General features: G+C 40.9%; 3 protein-coding genes across 5 annotated transcripts; all 3 read right to left on the bottom strand.

The window, feature by feature from the left end:
* Positions 1 to 67: 67 nt before the first annotated feature.
* Positions 68 to 2264, bottom strand: dtymk (deoxythymidylate kinase (thymidylate kinase)). Of its 2 annotated transcripts, XM_080473273.1 has the most exons (5): positions 2033 to 2264; positions 1846 to 1954; positions 869 to 959; positions 569 to 766; positions 68 to 313 (listed from the first exon to the last, which is right to left on the bottom strand). In XM_080473273.1, exons 1-5 carry the CDS (start codon positions 2160 to 2162, stop codon positions 203 to 205), a joined length of 639 nt encoding a protein of 212 aa, XP_080329399.1. In that variant the 5' UTR covers positions 2163 to 2264; the 3' UTR covers positions 68 to 202. The 2 variants fall into 2 exon arrangements, with proteins under 2 accessions (XP_080329399.1, XP_080329398.1); XM_080473272.1 differs by having other exon boundaries at positions 1846 to 2246.
* Positions 2265 to 4204: 1940 nt separating this feature from the next.
* On the bottom strand, positions 4205 to 8906 carry agxta (alanine--glyoxylate and serine--pyruvate aminotransferase a). The gene is made up of 11 exons (XM_080474176.1): positions 8534 to 8906; positions 6904 to 7096; positions 6632 to 6696; positions 6450 to 6550; positions 6306 to 6376; positions 6138 to 6222; positions 5965 to 6063; positions 5804 to 5873; positions 4775 to 4870; positions 4564 to 4692; positions 4205 to 4473 (listed from the first exon to the last, which is right to left on the bottom strand). The coding sequence occupies exons 1-11, from the start codon at positions 8687 to 8689 to the stop codon at positions 4366 to 4368; spliced, it is 1173 nt and encodes a 390-aa protein (XP_080330302.1). The 5' UTR covers positions 8690 to 8906; the 3' UTR covers positions 4205 to 4365.
* A 1000-nt stretch (positions 8907 to 9906) lies between these two features.
* LOC308116060 (allantoinase, mitochondrial) lies at positions 9907 to 15863 on the bottom strand. Of its 2 annotated transcripts, none has more exons than XM_080474032.1 (11): positions 15644 to 15863; positions 14188 to 14339; positions 13569 to 13683; positions 13325 to 13471; positions 13159 to 13204; positions 12845 to 12938; positions 12587 to 12773; positions 12344 to 12482; positions 10896 to 11068; positions 10770 to 10802; positions 9907 to 10132 (listed from the first exon to the last, which is right to left on the bottom strand). In XM_080474032.1, exons 1-11 carry the CDS (start codon positions 15788 to 15790, stop codon positions 9983 to 9985), a joined length of 1383 nt encoding a protein of 460 aa, XP_080330158.1. In that variant the 5' UTR covers positions 15791 to 15863; the 3' UTR covers positions 9907 to 9982. The 2 variants fall into 2 exon arrangements, with proteins under 2 accessions (XP_080330158.1, XP_080330159.1); XM_080474033.1 differs by having other exon boundaries at positions 13964 to 14339; positions 15644 to 15808.
* Between the last annotated feature and the right edge of the window lie 1700 nt (positions 15864 to 17563).

The following is a 17563-nucleotide window of genomic DNA, read 5'->3' on the forward strand; positions in this document are numbered from 1 at the left end:
TCATCTGTAGATTATTTATTTAATCAAAAATATATATGAAGGTGACAGAATAGATATGTAAGAAATTCAAAAATTAAATAAAAGCAGAAGCTGGTATTTAAAAATTGTTTATTTTTCATATGTTTTTCATAAAGGAGACTCTTCTTCCACATTGAAGCCAGGACAAGTAAACAATATGTGCAAGGCAGTGATGTCATCAGGTTCACTTCCACAGCTCTCCTAGTGGCGTATTCTGTGCCGAGTCGATGGCTTTTTGGCTGAGGTCCGAAATGTCCAAGTGCACACTCTCAATATCCTGTGAGGCATTGATGACCTGAAAACACATCATATAGACAGTTACACAGTGATGTAAGCAAGTAAAGACGCGAGGGAAAGTGTCCATCTGTCACCTTTTGAGCTATTCTCAATTACGAGCAAGTACATGTGGCTTCTTTGAATCATAGTATTACTGACTGCTTGGTGCAGAAATCAACTGATCCGTGGCAAAGCCACAAAAAAACCCTCCACCGTGATGACAAATGCAACGTGGACACGAGCTCTACTCCTCCAATCCAAGATATTCTCTTACCTGCCAGTTTACCGATGGATCCTTCCTCAGCTCCTCAAACTTCTGCTGCACCGCTTTTTGGAAAACACTCGTCTCGTATCTCTCCTCCCCAAAGTGACCTCGGATAGCCGCCTCGGCCGAGCTCAGCTGCAGGAACATGACGAGGTCGGGTTTCGGCAGTCCCACTTCAGGGTTCCTGCACCAGTCCAGACAGAATCCCTGGAGGACACCAAACGACTTAAACAGTCAAGGACATCTGCATTCCTGAACGTGCACTCCCCCACTGGCTGGGAAGCTGAAAGGCAACATGAGCAGACTCACGGGCTTCGTACTGGTGAAAGCCACTCCAGAAAAGGCGTATCTGTCCACCACCAGAGTGATGCCCTGCTCCAGCTTCTTCTTCATTAAAGGCCTGGGGGGGGGGGGTGTTAGCGAATGCTTTTTATTTATATATCCAGGTTGCAATGTTGACAAAGCAAAGTCTAATAAAAGAATCCATCAGTAGCCGCTTGTATCGTCGATGAAGCACTGAGCTCAGGAAACTAAAGGGTTCATGTTTAATGGACCACCTCGCACAACCAAACCACACATTTATTATTTCGTGTTTAAGCGATTATTTCTCCTTTATATATTAATCTGTGCAAACTAAATAATATTGGCAGTATCTGTTTTTAACTTGGGTCAAATCCCCTTCATTACTCTTCCACTACAATAATACCAAATGTGTGAATACACTTCCTGGACGTTTCACCTAATTACTCATTCTGCATCCAATAGAAATGTTTGGCTCAATGTTGCCTGTGATGCCTTATGGGATGTCTCTTTTGCCATGGTGTTATACACAAGAAATAACAATCAAATCTAAACACAGTCTACTGTCACTGTTTTAACAGAAAACCTCACACACATGGAATAAAACTCTTTCCCCGTTTACTTATTTTGTCTAATATATGTCACTTTGTGCAGCCTCCCAATCCCTTAAAGAAAACAAGTATTTATTCCGTCTCTGGAGTTGATTTTCTCTTAGCTGACTGCCTTCTTTCCTGTAAACGTTCCTTGCAAAGAGCAGGAGCTGGATGAACCAGGAAGACCAGTGTGTTTATTTAAAGACTCCTCCAAGCTTGCAGGCAGCTGGAACAGGTCAACCCACATGGAGAAGCCTGACGAGGTGACGCCAGCTCGTTGTTACGGTACCGAGTGAAACGCTGTGATTTGTGATTATTCCCTCAGAATTACATTGAAATAGAATTCTCAGAAATGTAAATCGGCCCCTCTTCATAGCACAAAAAGCCAGTTACACCAGCTCCCAGCGGTTTGCGGAGAACAGCAGATGCACGGCGTGGTCCTCCAGGTCGGCGCGTTTCTCCAGGTAGGCGTTGATCAGCTGTCCGATGGTCGTGGACCGATCTGCGGGGGGAAAAACCATGAACACATCGTTAGACCGAAACAACACAGCTGACCGGGGCCTCCAGAAAGGCGTCTCACCGGGGAACCTCATCATCTCCGCGGGTCGGCCGCTTTGTGTCAGTGCCTGGACCAGTTTGTTGCACTGCGTGGTTTTCCCGGCTTTGTCCACCCCTTCCAGGACGATGAGGGCTCCGCGTTTGCACGCCATCGCTCCGGATACACACCTCGGAGAACTACCCTACAATATACGAAAAGATAATTGGCGGTGGATTTCTAACTGTTGATGTGCTGATGACGTATTTCCGGTTCTTTTCCGTTTCAAAGAAACTTTATTTAACATGTGGTCATGTACAAACAACATGGCGGACGATTACATAACAATGACGAAGGTGCATCTTAAAGTTACAATTTTTGTTTTATTTTGGAGGGATCTATTTCTTGGTCTCTTGGTGAAAGATTTCATTTATCAAAAAAATTCAGTGGTAGACATGGCTTTCCACATTTTATATTCATCATCAGTAGAAACAAATTGAACTGTAATAATTGACTACATTAGTTCATCATTCATATTCTTCACAAAATTATTATATATATATTATTATTTATTAATTTTTTTAATCAAACCATTGTTTTTAAAATAAAGGGTTTTCTGTTGCGTGTGATGTTTGTATTGTTCCACAAGGTGGAGCCATGTGGTGGAAATACTCTGGATAAACATGCTCTTCCAGTAGTGACGATAGTTAATGGCAGTATAATATTTGCTAACGAATACTCAACATTCTACCCGGCGCTTTGAATAAATCTAAATCCCAACTAAACTAATAAAAATGTTAACCTTGAAATCGTATAGAAAAAATATTTAAATATGGTGAAACCACTTTAATTTGTTGTTTTATTAAAAGCTTTTAACCAGGTTATTCTCATTTTCACAGTACATTAGATTAGATACGATTAGATATGTTTTTCAAATACTCATATATTTCGATATACATTTGAAATTTATAGAGTTCTTCATATACATTTTTAAAATAATATATTAATTGGCTTTAACTTTGGCCAATTATTGTAAATATAAATGTCAAATTTTTTATCTAAATAAAATGTTGTCTGTCTGTCTATCTATCTGTCTGTCTGTCTGTCTTTTCATTTGTTTGTTTGTTTGTCCAGTAAGACTTTGGAAGATACTTCATATTTTGTTGTTGTATTATGATTCTATCTACAGAAAAGACAAATTGTTAAGTTGTTTTAGTACCATTGATCATTGAAGAGACACTATTTAAGGCTCAATAAAGTGTAATGAGTGAAGTATGTCTTTGGTTATAGAGATCTTATTTCTTATTTTAATTGATGTTATTTATCCCTACAGACATTTTGAATATGTCAGATATCTTCAAGTGAACTTCGAGTATCATTTAAGTCCACTGAGGATGACACAAGTGTCCCTTCTCTGGAAATCAAAATTCTGTCATCCTCGACTATAGGCTGGATGAGCGACAGGGACAACTATCAAAACGTAGAATATATAAATCATGGAAACTATAATACAGATTATCATCTAATGTTATATTCTCATTTCGACTTTAGGGTTACCTGGGTGGAAGGAGGGGTAACAGTGGTCAGAGGATGGGAGCACTGAAGAACTGGACACTGTACAATTATACACAAATCCTAATAGTACTTTTTTTTCTTAACTCTGTGTGCTTCTTCTATTGTATACTGAATGAACCTTAATTAAAAAATCTATCTAATCAAGTACAATAATGTCTGAGTGACTAACATGAATGTAGTTGTGGTTGAAAAGGGCACATATTGGAATCTACAATCAGAATTGAATGTTTGTTGTGCCAGAGTTTCACAAAGGCTACACCACATTGTTTTGTTGTGTGTGTGTGTGTGTGTGTGTGTGTGTGTGTGTGTGTGTGTGTGTGTGTGTGTGTGTGTGTGTGTGTGTGTGTGTGTGTGTGTGTGTGTGTGTGTGTGTGTGTGACAGAGAGATAAAAATGAAGTCAACTGTTAAAGTTTCCTGACTAAAACATATTAATACCTACATTGTGTGTCTGAGGGAGTGTGTATATTGTGTGCATGTTTACAACACACACATAAAATAGCAGCAGTGTTTTGACCTGAGTTGTTAACATAATCAGCACTATTACAATCGGAGATGTTGATATTTCCCAAGTTGTTAACAAAAAGTTGCAACCAGCAAATTTGTGAACTGTTGACTTTTGTCAGTAATCTGATATGTATTCTGTTGTGAATAAAAACTGGCTTTATTAACTTTATTACCCATCAAAATGAGATGAATTCCAGAGAATGCAATACAACAAGAAAGATCCATTTTTATTGATCACTCTTCCTTACGACAGTGGCGCTGATTGATGATCGTCCTTCCGGGATCAGAGAGGAGTGATTCACACTTTGCTCTTGTGACAGTGTTTGAGGGCGTCTCTCATTGCTGCCAGCACCATGTCCACATTGGCCTTGCTGCTGTTGCCGCCCATCAGTCCCACACGCAGCACCTGAGAAGCACCGCAGACAACGGAAACCGTTCATGTGAGCAGTCAAGACGTGGAAATGAAATGAAAGCAGGCGTCCGATATTGTCTTTACCAAACCAGCTGACGGCCCGAGACCTCCAGAAATCTCCAAGTTGTGTGTCTTCATGATGTAGCCTGTGATTTCCTTCCAGTCGTATCCATGAGGGGCCACGATCGTGGTCACTGTCGGTAGCCTCGCTCGCTGTAACGAACCATGGACAGTGTATACTGAAAATCCACAGACATATTATCTGTATGAAAATATAAGCAATGTTAAAACTCACCTTTTCTTTGACAAATAGTTTGAGGCCCATGCTCTCCAGGCCTTCATGGAAATACTCTGCTGCGCCTTGATGTCTTTTCCATGATTTCTCCAGACCCTGAAATCAATCAGCGACAGAGAAGACAGTCTGAAAAACCGTAGATTGGCTGACTTTAGATTCAAATAGTAGAATGTCGTACATGTTAAGCACATGAATTCTTAGAGTAGAAGTGGCAGCTGTTGGTACTGCGAATTAGATTCACATTAAACTAATTACAAGAAGGAGGAGGGCCTTCGTTTTTGATCTACATTTCAAGTGCATTGCTGATTGTTTTACCTTTTTGCACATCTTATTGTAGCTTTTTTTGGTCATTCTGAATTTTTGTTTTTCATGAAGCGAGTTTTCCTAATTTATTTGTTAATCTTTACGACTTGTCATTTTACAAGCTCCGGAGGTTGTAATGAAAAGTTTCTGTATTACAGTCCGTGGAGTAAAACTGTGGAACAAACTGTGTGGAGATAAAGCAGATCGAAACATAATTCAGTTTATAAAGAATTGAAATTTGTTGTACGTGATAATGACTATGGGGGTTTGTTTGTTTTGTGGATAATGTTGAATTGATAAATATGATTTAACGACTATAGAAAATTCTACAATTACTGATGTGTGTTTGTATGAATGTACAGACACATGAAAACAATGTGCAATTGTTGCATTGTGTCAGAGTAATGCTAAATTAATTTTAAAAAATCATTGATAAAGATGCATAAGTACTTGAGGATTAAGTAAGTTTCTACTTCTTCATACTCTCTTTTGTTCATGTAAATTCAGACCGATTCTGTTGTCCCTTCTGCTTTTGTCCTGTTTTTGTTTTTTTCTTTTCCAAGTTCAAAATACATAAAGATATCAATCTCAATATCAACACAAGTACACGCTAATGTATTGGTATTCTGGCAAATGTATTATTGAAAAAACAGGTGAGTGTACTATTTAAGGTGCCTCCTGATTCATTCGCTAACTGCCCACAGTGTGAAAACGTTTGTGTCCCACCTCTTCAGTAAGGACCGCCAAGCTCTCCCTCAGGGAATAATATGAAGTGACTGGCCCTGTGTGGTGGTACCTGCAGAGGGCAGAGACGGACGACACATCCACATTCAGCTATCTGTTGCCGGCATATTTCTAATAAACTGTTCAAAATGCGATGCTTTTACACTCTTGCCGGCTTGTCATCACATCCCCAGTAGTTGGCGAGCCAGCTCAGGTCCAAGAAGAACGACAGAGGCTTTGTCCTCCGGCTGAAAACCTTCTGGCTTTAAAAAATAAAAGTGAATGAATCCCTTTGTTAGTTTTCAGCCATGTGAGGTTTACAGGAAGCGGTTCTCACCAGGCCCTCTCGCTGAAGGAAATGGGAGCCGTACCAGGAGGCGCATTCAGGACCTTCTGGGAGCCGGTATACAGGATGTCTATCTCTGTGATCACAAAACAAAAACTCATGTGTCAGAAGAACGGAGAGTGTGAGCGGGGAAACATTCAGCCAGATTTATCAGTTGACCTTGCTGGTCCATGTAGAGGGGGGTTCCTCCCATTGAAGCCACAGCGTCAACAAGGAAGAGGCAGTCATACCTGCGGGCATAAGTCAGAACACATTAGCTGTCATCGGGTCATCTGTAGCGACCGACGGAGCGCTGATTCTCACTTGTGGCACAGCTGTCCGATGCCATCCAAGGGGTGCAGGACCCCCGTGGAAGACTCTCCTTGAGTAAGGAAGAAGACTGCCGGCCTGTGCTTTGACAAAGCCTGTGGTACGATCACAGTGGGATTGGAAAGGGTTAATACAGAGGACAGTCCTTAGAGACTCCTGATGTCTGGAAACAGTACCTTTTCAATGTCTTCGTTGGTGAAGTAACCACCGGGAGGGGCGACTATGGTATTCACTCTGGCACCTGTGTGACATTTCATTATTAATATCATTATTCTACCAGGCGATGCTGTTCAATGTTTGAACCGGAGAATCCACTGAACTTCAAAAACCTCATGGTCACACAGGATAATGTGAAGGTTTCAAGTTCCTAGAGCACCATCTATGCTTTGGGAATATATCAAATCACTCATCTTGGACTTGCCGTTAAGATTTTGCGGGACACACTCACCTATCCTCTCTGCTATATCTGTGGCTCGCTCCCCCCAGATTCCGTTCACAGCCGTGAGCACACCGTCCCCCGGCTCCACCGCGTTGAAGATGGCGCACTCCATGGCGGTGTGGCCGGTGCCGCTCACAGCGAAGGTCACTTTGTTTCGGGTCTGGAACAAGTACTGGATCCCACTTTTGATGTCGCTCATGACCTGTGAGGTGCAATGGGTAAAACGTCAGCGATAATCACAGTTTAAATCAAAAACACGTTACTTTCAGTGAACGCAATGGAGGGTCCACAAAGAAGAAAAAAAACCAACTTGCCTTACACCTCTTAATCCACATTGTGCACAATATTCATTGATATAATATCGACGTAACACAGAGGTAAAACTGGGCCATTTTGTTGGTGAGCTGGTAAATTGTCACCACCTCGGTTTCCCAATTTAAAACGCAACAAGCTGTGTTTAGTAGTTTTTGAAATTCTGCATAAAATTACATCACGTTATCATACATGTTTTGGTCATTGCAATATTGTTATGCAACTGAACACAACTTTTTTGTTTTTGAAGCCTCACTGGTCATTGAATGAACGTCTCCGCCGCCAATCTCCCAACTTCAGGAAAGCCTTTCCCTCCACTGTGATATTAATAACGTGGAAAACAAACCATAAATAGAAAACTAAAGAGGCTGTGATGGGTGGACTCCTACATATTGATTGATAGGGAAATCTTCTTTTTGTCTCATAAAGAATGATGTGCAAGTTCACTGTCTGAGTTTCAAGGATGACCTGTGTCAGCACTTTCCGAACCTCTGTGCTACTTTTTGTAACCTTCAATGTCTCCGGTGTAGGAAGCTCGTGGATCTTTCTCAAAACAATGCAGCCTGTAAGAAGGCGCTGTCAGACTTCACAGTGAAGACAAACTCCTGGACGATCATGCCAAAGTTGTACTGTGACTTTGTCTCTTCTTGCAAGAATAATGTAATAAAATTATCTGAAACTTTTTAAATCGCTCTCAGTTTGATTCCTGTGTCTTCTCTCTCCCTGGGGTTTTTACTAGGAAATTCTCCCGACAAACATCTAAAGGGTATTAAGACTTCCTGATACCGAGCAACATTTTTGCAAATCATTCCATAAAGTGTGAAGATTGATTAATCCACCAGAAACTCAGGCTTTGGGTTGAGAAGGGCAATAATACTCGGCTGAATAGCTAAACCAAAATCCAATTTATCTGGACACTTTAACTAAACTTTCAACCTTTAAACAGATATTTCAGGCCATTCGCACCGAGCAGGCCTCCACACAACGATTATGAACTGAAGCTGGTTTTTCATAGAGGTAGAGAAGCTTGCTGACTTGAAATGGCTCATTCATTAAAAACCTCTCGAAATGACTGTGGTAGAGAGATTTACCCCAACCATTCCAGTGAGTAAACTTTCCTCAGAGTCGACAGGCTGCTATAGGAAAAAGTCCTACTAGAGAGAAGCATTATAGAACAATTTAAACACATTTTAAAATGCTAAAATTAACAGATCGGTCATGATCTGTCCAGGTCAAAATGTTAAAAAACAAAACAAAACTGAACCACCACCCCATCCTCTACTTGTCGGGTCATCAGACTGTGTCTCTGAGCTCCTTCATTTGTTACCTCAAAGGTCTCTGGATGCATGTGTCCAATAACAGGTTTGGCTCCAGCCTCCAAGATGCGCGGAGGAACGTTGGAAGGTCCTGGTCCAAACATGCGGCGATGAGGGATCACCAGGGGCTTCTGCAGACATCTTGGCGGCGGGACGGAGAGCGACATGCTTCCTACAGTGGGGCAAATGAAGTCAAGCCACAAGTGGCTGCAGAGAGAAAGTGAAGTAATGCAGCCAGTGGATCACACCCCTCAGTCTGTCCAGTGAGCTCCACAGTCAGAAGTCTGTCAACATATTCTGCCTTTATCTCCTTTGGTTCTTCTGTCAACACTGTGCACTGTGTTCAGATGATTCCATTTCGTGTTGGATTTGTTTTTTTCTCTCAAAGATAAGGAAGTCACCAAACATATGTGTTAATTATTGACGGGGTGAGTCTCCACTGAACCCAGTTTAACTCTTTCACCGCTGTGCTCGCGCTCCAGTGATGAGGATTTCATTCATTCAAAGACTTTTCTGTAGCGTCGTGAAATAAATTCACTATTAAATGCATCAAGCCAAATCATGGCTTGGTTTCTGAAGATACAGTTCATGCTCAGATAAAGGCTTTTTCCTACAGGTAGTTCTCTTTAAATAGGATGAAATTACCACTAGAGCCAGGTGTTTGACTACCAGTCAGCCAGATTGCCAGTTATAGGTCTAGATTTCACTTTAATGTGTGTTTCAGGTTCAATGATGGAAAATGTTTAAAAATCTTTCCTATGATGCGAATAACATTACTTACCAATAATCAGATATTGTACCACTGCATCCTTATATACTGTAGCTACAATTTCTGGACAAAATATTGTCTCAAACTGTCTTTATAGTATATTCCCTATACATTTATGTTTATTCTTTCCTGGGTTGTATACACTGTTATATAATGGTGTATTGAGTTAAGTATGACCTGGTGCTCACCTTTAAACAGTGGACATTTAGTTAATATAAGTAGACAGAGCAGTTTGGACAAAGAGGTGAAAGAGTCCCATGAAGAATTATTTCTCATCCACTTTCTCTCAACAGATAATGAAATGTCTCTTCTCTCGAAGCACACACGACTGAATCAACCTGCAGGTCCAGAGAGATGTCACACCGTTTGCTTTACAGTATTTAGACCACATTTGCATCGTATCATTTTTGTCACTGATTTCTAGTAATAAAATATGCATCAATCCATTCAGCTGCACTCCCATTTTATTATTTGATAATTCTGTTTTGGATTAATTTTCAGACGTGCGGTTTGTAACTCCAGTTCATGAGGATTATGTGTGAGAACTAGAAGCTAGAAAAAAAAATAAAAAATGCAAATAACTTTTAAATGAAGTCAAATGAACTGAACAATCATGAGTCAACAAAAAGGTTTTAAACCATTTCTTTAATCAGGTGCAGTGTTGTCCCATCAGCAGAATCAAAGGACCCGGTTACTTCAGCTTCGCCTCACATGTCTGAGGGATGAGGAGATGCTTCCCCAGCGGCTCGGGGCAAAAGGTGCCGTCTCTGTAAACCAGCTGCCCCCTCAGGACGGTGGCACGAACTACACCTTGCAGCGTGAGGCCGAGGTACGGAGTGAGCTGCACACACAACAAAGCTCCGTTCAATCATCTCTGTTTCAGTCCAGTCGAACTTCACCACTTATATACGCTTTAATTTGGAGAATATTTTCATATTTCTACACGTGTGGGATGTGTTGAACGACAGTAAATATGGTGTGTGATCTCAACATATTTTAGTTAATTTATTTAAGTTAGTCACACAACTTTGAGACAATTGGTAAAGGATTTTCATGAAGATTTAAGTTTTGAGTTTGGACATCTAACAAGTTCTTTCTGTTCTCGGTTTAAAAATGACCTGATCTTTTAGATTATTATTGTCAAAATGTTGAAACAATCCTGAAATCACAGAACTGACAGTACTCACACTTCAGGGTTGTTTCCATCAACCTGGTCAAATGAATTATTACTGCTTCACACGCGGAAGCTGACTTAACGCAGAGGAACAGTCGCAGGGTGATTGTAATATGTGTGACTTTATATTCTAATTACCAAGTGGAAATGATAACAAAGTCAAGCCATGAATTTCACCACTTTAAGGCTTTTTTTATCATAACAAAATGTTCAATAAAATGAAAATGTTTAACATATTCTTTAAAGAACAATTTGTAGTTATTCATTTTTTTTTAGTTCCGCTTGCTTTAGTGACGGTATTTACCTTATTCTTATGCTGGATGCCTTGCTCCTGAACCTGTAAAGCAAAACAGAACATGAACCACAGCGAATCCAACCTCTGATGGTTGTTAACAGCGTGGACCACACACACACACACACACACACTGACCTCGTATTCTCTTTCTGGGTCCCATATGACGAGATCTGCATGGTAGCCCGGGGCCAGGCAGCCCTTCTGGTGGGCAAGGCCACAGAGTTGGGCAGTTTTCTGGCTGAGCAGCCTCACAACGTCAGCCAGCCGGAAGCCCCTCGCACTGGCCGAGCTCCAGAACAGAGGCAGTCCTGAGAACACGGAGACCCGGGCCTCATCAAAAACAAACTTTCACTTTGTTTTCACAGCAACCTCTGCTCCAATGGTGATTCTTTTTCAAACGGTCAGCGCTCTGATGTAAGACCGGCTCCTGTCAGCCGTGGCACAGCGGCGGCATGAACTCACTTCTTGTTTACCTCCATGTGAACTTCGCCCACTGTGGAGGGTTCGTTTCACAAAGTCGTATTCCAGAAGTCTCTTCTGATTTTTGTTTTTCCATTTTAGATTTTTATTGTTTCCCTCATATACAGTAAGTCCAAAACATAGAAACATAAAAATACATTGAAACAAGATTACATTAATTTCATAGAATACAGAAAATAGGTAAGAAAAAGGAAAAATACAAACAAGAATGCCAGGACTGGTAATGACATTACGTAAAATTGGTCATAGTGACAACAGTAATAGATATGATTGAACAGTATTATACTAACCAAGATAACTGATCGGTCGGGAAACGTTTTTTCTCCTTTTTATTAACCCCCACCCACCTGCTGTAACACCACCTCCCTCCCGCCAGTCAGGGATGTTGCACTGTAAATTTAATTATGGATCATTCATGTCAGATACAGTGTATATGTTAAGTTACACTCTGTTCGGAACGCTTCCCACATTTCCGTAAGAGGTCCAATTTCCCATTTATTTTATAAATAACTCCCTCAGATAAGTTTCTGAAAGGGCAGTAAACCATTCAGTGAACCATTCAGAGTCTGTAGCTCCCCGACGGAGACAGTGAGTGAGTTGAAAACGTCAATCAAACGATGATACATGGGTCTGAAATAATTGTGCCAATCGACAGTGATGTCAGTAGATCGTCCCAGATCACTCCAGTGAAGAACAAATCACTCTGTGAACTGAATAAGAGACGGACAACGAGATCTGTGATAATCTATAACGATCATGACCGAAATGTGTAAAACCGGGCCAAACACTGGTGGCTTTAGTTTCTCATTTAGTGACTCTATTTTCAAAGCTATCGTCCTTTTCTGTTGTGTGTTTCTGTTTACTCACAATGTGTGTATTATTCCTGATTGTTGGTTACACAGCCCTGATTATGTCCCCATGTGTCTTATTATCGTCCTGTGTAGAACGCTTTCACTTTTGAGTCTAAACTTTTTGTTCCCTTTCTGCTGCTTTTTTAAAATTTTCTTTTTACAGTCGTTATTTAAAACCGTGTCACATTGTGCTTCAAGCTGCCAATAGACTAAATAAAAGTCTTAATATGTGTGTTTGTCATGGGTCAGTACCAAACTGTAAAGAGGAAATCCCTCCCCAGGCCTGGGTAAAGTCTCCGCTGTCCAGTTTCTTGAGATCGGGGGTGCAGGGAGAGTGATCAGACACCACCATGTCAATCTGTCCGGCTTTCAGCGCCGACCATAACTGCTCCTGGTGTGTGAGAATCAGCACGGTAGCAATCAGAATACATAGAGTAGATTTCTGCTTTACATCATCTTATTATATACCTGCTTGTAACACATGTTAAAATTTACCCGATTGTTGGATCCTCTGATCGGGGGGCAGCACTTGAACTGTGTGGCTCCTGCCGGAATGTTTTCTGCGCACAGGCTGAGGTAGTGGTGGGTCGTCTCCACCGTCAACGGGGCTCCGGCCTCCCGCGCTTCCACGATCAGCCTCAGTGGCTTTGCAGAAGATAAGTGAACTATGTGACACCGTACTCTATTAAAGAGAGAAAGTCAGCACAAAAGGACGAACTGTGACGGTTTGGTAATTTATTAAATGCTTCTTACTGGTACTGCAGGCAGAGCTCGGTGACGATGCGGATCGCCTCCACTTCCATGACGTCTGGCCTGGACTGCAGAAAGGTGGCGTACTGGCAAGGGTCTGACATGTTTGGAAAAACGGCAGTATTTGTGACTGAAAGTGAACCATCTTAACGTCACAGAGTTTATAAAAGATGGAGATATTTCGAGCTTGGATGGTCAGAGTACAGATTACTGCAATCGTACAATGACGCATATTGAGAAAAATACCTCAACATTGGGATCCGAAGATCTTCCAAGCTCGAACATAATCCCAATTCAAGACAATGTAAAATTGTTACCACCACTTTCTGCTGTGCCTTCCTGAACATCCCTCTCAGCATGAAACTGGTGGAGATAAGAGGCGAAAGGTACATATTGGCTCTTCATCTGGACATGTACAGAATCTCTAATAATGACCAATCACATTGATGGGTTTGTTGTTTAGGATTACGGTCAGTAATTTACCAGCAGGACACTTCCTGTGCCTTGCAACTGCTTCATGGCTGCGTGCAGATCACACTCGGTCACATGAGGGAACTCCTCCACCCCGCTATGGATGAGAAAGCACTTGAAACCCGCGACTCCAGCCTGAATCATGGGCCGAAGTTCAAGCTGGTCAGGAGATACACATTTGTTTTAGTCGTACAATTTCGTTTCAGTGGCACTCTTTTTATTTATTTTTTCATCATCACAGGTGTTTCATCTGAACCTGATTGCCAGGAATCACTCCCCCCCAGAAGGCCGTGTCCACGAAACACTTCCCAGACGCCTCCTGCATCTTTTCATGGAGGTTGGTCAGTGTTGTGGTTGGAGGGATGCTGTTCCTACAGGAGTAAGAGGAACACGAATGAATCAGCTGAGGTTGTGCTTTCAAAATATCACTTTCATGAAAAGCATCCAAATCCAGATATCGTGTCGCAGGCCTGAAACGTCTGACCTGCCTCTGAGTGAGTGTGTGTGTGTGTGTGTGTGTGTGTGTGTGTGTGTGTGTGTGTGTGTGTGTGTGTGTGTGTGTGTGTGTGTGTGTGTGTGTGTGTGTGTGTGTGTGTGTGTGTGTGTGTGTGTGTGTAAGAGTGACGATTTGTCTTCCAGGCTGTACTTTACCTTTCACCCCCTGTTAGCTGTGACACACTCCAGGAATACATGGGACGAGGACGGACGTATGTAACTGTCAGGTCTATCTGATGTTTGCCCAAAGGAGAAACTTTTGTTTACTTTGCTTTCACAACGCATTCACTTGTCTGGCTTCCCCCTCACGCCAGCGACCCTGTCAGTTCAGATGGTGGGCATTGACTGATCGTTGGAGCGGTGGGTGTCTCCAGACTTACAGCGGCATGTCTACAATCGTCGTCACTCCTCCAGCTGCCGCGGCCCTGGTGGCCGTCCAGAAACCCTCCCAGGAGGTGCGGCCCGGTTCATTCACATGGACGTGGCAGTCGACAATCCCTGGCATCACGACGCTGTCACCAACATCCAACACCTGCAGTCACAATGATAGTCTCAGGGTATCACCATCAGCCACATGAAAACACTTCATTCTAGACCCTTTGTTACATTCAGGTAAAAGCTGTGTGAAGTAAGAGTCCTTGTTTGTTTTAGCTAAAGTCGTCTGACATCTATGGTCTAGAAATAGCAAATGTGCAGGCACCCCTCTGTGTGCGTGATCGTCTAGAAATGCTGAACTGCTTGTCATGAATCCATGGAGATCTCGTGACAACTTGGCCTTCTTGCAGATGTGCATTCTGGCATGTTATCAACTTAAAAAGAAACAAGCGGCTCACAACTCTTTGATTTGTTGACATTTAAGAAACTTAAATTTTATTTGCTTCCAGTTGTTTGTAGGATGTTTCGGCTCCTGCGTCTTTAAACCAGACTGGAAACATTAATCCATAATATTTTTCACTAACGCCTGACATGAGAGCAGGGTGAGCTCACACCCTGCACTTTTATTTACTAAATGAGCTGTCGCAAATAATCCTGTGGGACTGTCTGTCGCTTTCACTACTACTTTGTGAATCACAGGTTAAGGTATAAACACAATATATCTACATTGATGTCGATAGATCAGTCTAGGAATTTTGTATTTGCTTGTTCACGTGTGATTTTCAGGATTCATTTATTTATTCATTTCTTTTTCATTCTGAAGAACCTTAAACATGTTGTGATAGAATGAAAAACTAAAACGAATTTGAATAAATCGGCTTTTATTTACAAAACCAAACCCAGCACACAACATTGTTTTGTTATATGCCGTGTACACATCTCGTAGTCCGCTCATGTCAACCGGGAATGCTGTTGAAGCCATTTAAAATTTATTTAGAATTTATATTATATTAGTTAGTGGATAGATTGGAAACAAATCCCAAATGTGCTTTTTCTTTCTTGGACGTGCTGAATTGTTGTTTTCGGGAGAGAGTGTGTTGGGTTAGTCCATACAAGTTATTTGGATCTCAGTGGGTGCAGATGGCTTGTAATGATCTGCTTATAGTGACAATAAATGTTAGTATGAATCTGCTGTTGCCTGGAAGAGAAACAGATCAAATCCACGTTACATTTCATAAAGGAAAAACAACCACAACAGCAAATCAAACTCAGTTTGTTTTCCTCGAATTTGATTCAGACAAGGTCACCTCACCCAAAGTGTAACCTCTACCAGAGACTCGTGTTTATAAAGTCTTGGTCTACTTTGTTTTGACGCATGCACACAACCAGATACTCTAAATGATGAACTGAGTTCTTTTGCATGGTAGCAAACCTTTAGAGTCTCAGGGAAGGTTGGCTTACCTTACAGCCAACATCCTGAGAAGAGCTGCCGTTGGAGAGTATTTGATGAATTTTTCCATCTTTTATTACAATGACAGCAGGGCAAACCTGATCTCCAATCAACACCCTCTGACTTCTGACGGCACTGACAGTTGATCCGAGCTCCATGTCAGAAGAGACTTGTTCAAATCTTCCTCTGCGCTGCAGCTCAGTGTCCTCGAGCCCGGGACGCCACCCTCTATTGAACAGGTCAAAGGATAAGCATTTGTTGACTTTTTCCCCCTTTTAGTGGATTACTGACATTTCACTGTGCACAGCCCAGTCATGTAGAGGAACATGTCTGCAGATTGTGATCAATCAATCATTCTGCATGTTTTAGAATACACTAACACACACTCATTGCAATCAGTGTGTTCGGAAGAAACAGAACACACATCAGTTGGGAAAACTACTCATGAAGGTTTAAAAAAAAAAAAGATAAAAGAAATCCAGATTGGACAGAAATGAAACTGTATGAATCCACTTTCACAGCCATTTCTACTTACTGTTGACAGGCTATTTAGATAATTTAATTATTTTTGTGGTGGCATGATGAGGACACCTGGTGGACATTGGTTGCACATTTTAGAGGACATAGGTCACAGGAAGAGGAGGGCACACAGTTCTCACTCGACCAGAAAACAGGACACTATGTTCATAATTCACTTTAAACAAATAAATATCAACTCTCTTACCAGACTGACTGGAAATTCGGCTTGTGTCTGTGTGGGTTCACTCCTCCACCTGTGCAGTAGTGACAGTTGTGTTCTCCAGCAGTGTGTAGAGACTCTGACTGAACACCGAGCTAAACCCACGCCAATAAAGAGTCTTTGTAAAGTTGATCATTTACTGTCGCAGCTCTTCGTTAACAGGCTGGTGAAAACTGAACAAAATCATACATCTACAAAAATCTGTGTTTTTAACTAATTATGACATTGTACATGATCATAAACATGAATTTACATCACTGTATTTACTTCAGGTAGATAGAGTCTGTTTCTTAGGTTTAAATAAACTACCATTTTTAACTACTTATCTAATATATTTTTTATCAGCATATTACTGTGTATCTCTTTTTAACATCCTTCACATTGAATAAATGAACGTATAGCATTGCTTCTATGATGCTTTTTAGGCAGATCAGACATTCAGATCAAACACACGTCTGCCTTGCTTTTCTCAGCAACCAGGAAGTGAACATAAACATGATGGGAAGTCATCGGCAACAAGATATCAAAATAAGTCATTCTTACAAATAAAATACATTTCAGAAGATATACCATTACAAAATTGTAACTACTATTTTCAAGTAATTATTCTTAACTGCAACAGCAGCAACAAGGTTTACAATTAGATGAAAACAACAAAGATTATTTACAGTAATGTGGCAGGGAAAAGGGAAGGAAAAACAAACAAAACAAAAAAAAACAGTGTGGCAGACTTCACAGTGATATTTGTTGTAAAATGAGAATTGTATATGTGACAGCTGGAATCAGTGACCCCTTTTAAATCACTTCTAAAAAGTCCTTTTATAAACTTGCTTTTATTTGAAGTTTATCTTTAGTTTTAACTTGTTTTTATGTTCCACTGATATATTTTTGCTCAAGCTTATGAACCATTTATTGTATATATGTTCTCTCTTTTTATCTGCCTTTAGGCCTCTGTTCTGTCTATTACTATAATGATTGCTTGTCTCATGTCTTGCCTGACATTTGTTTTGTTTGCGTGTTTTTTTTTTTTTTTTTACAGTGAAAGCACTTAGTGAACAACTTTCCATATAAATAGTTATTTTTATTAATTGTTGAATACCTCTGTGTAGATATTGATCATTAATATACATTTCTTATTTGTAATTAACTAAATGGACTTGAAGTAGTCATCAAGTTCAATCAGAAACAACTG

This window comes from Lipophrys pholis (genome assembly GCF_963383615.2).
Source record: "Lipophrys pholis genome assembly, chromosome: 10".
Taxonomy (NCBI): domain Eukaryota; kingdom Metazoa; phylum Chordata; class Actinopteri; order Blenniiformes; family Blenniidae; genus Lipophrys; species Lipophrys pholis.

Excerpts from the sequence above, each read along its gene's own strand:
- agxta (XM_080474176.1), bottom strand. The coding sequence starts at position 8,689 with ATGTCGCTCTCCGTCCCGCCGCCAAGATGTCTGCAGAAGCCCCTGGTG. Across the intron at positions 6,223-6,305 it reads CCTCTACATGGACCAGCAAG|AGATAGACATCCTGTATACC; the intron begins GTCAACTGATAA and ends TTGTGATCACAG. Across the intron at positions 5,874-5,964 it reads GATGACAAGCCGGCAAGAGT|GTACCACCACACAGGGCCAG; the intron begins GTAAAAGCATCG and ends TGCCCTCTGCAG.
- LOC308116060 (XM_080474032.1), bottom strand. The coding sequence starts at position 15,790 with ATGGAGCTCGGATCAACTGTCAGTGCCGTCAGAAGTCAGAGGGTGTTG. Across the intron at positions 13,684-14,187 it reads ACGATTGTAGACATGCCGCT|GAACAGCATCCCTCCAACCA; the intron begins GTAAGTCTGGAG and ends TTACTCCTGTAG. Across the intron at positions 10,133-10,769 it reads GCATCCAGCATAAGAATAAG|CTCACTCCGTACCTCGGCCT; the intron begins GTAAATACCGTC and ends TTGTGTGTGCAG.
- dtymk (XM_080473272.1), bottom strand. The coding sequence starts at position 2,162 with ATGGCGTGCAAACGCGGAGCCCTCATCGTCCTGGAAGGGGTGGACAAA. Across the intron at positions 960-1,845 it reads GCAAACCGCTGGGAGCTGGT|GCCTTTAATGAAGAAGAAGC; the intron begins GTAACTGGCTTT and ends CCCCCCCCCCAG. Across the intron at positions 314-568 it reads ATCCATCGGTAAACTGGCAG|GTCATCAATGCCTCACAGGA; the intron begins GTAAGAGAATAT and ends ATGTGTTTTCAG.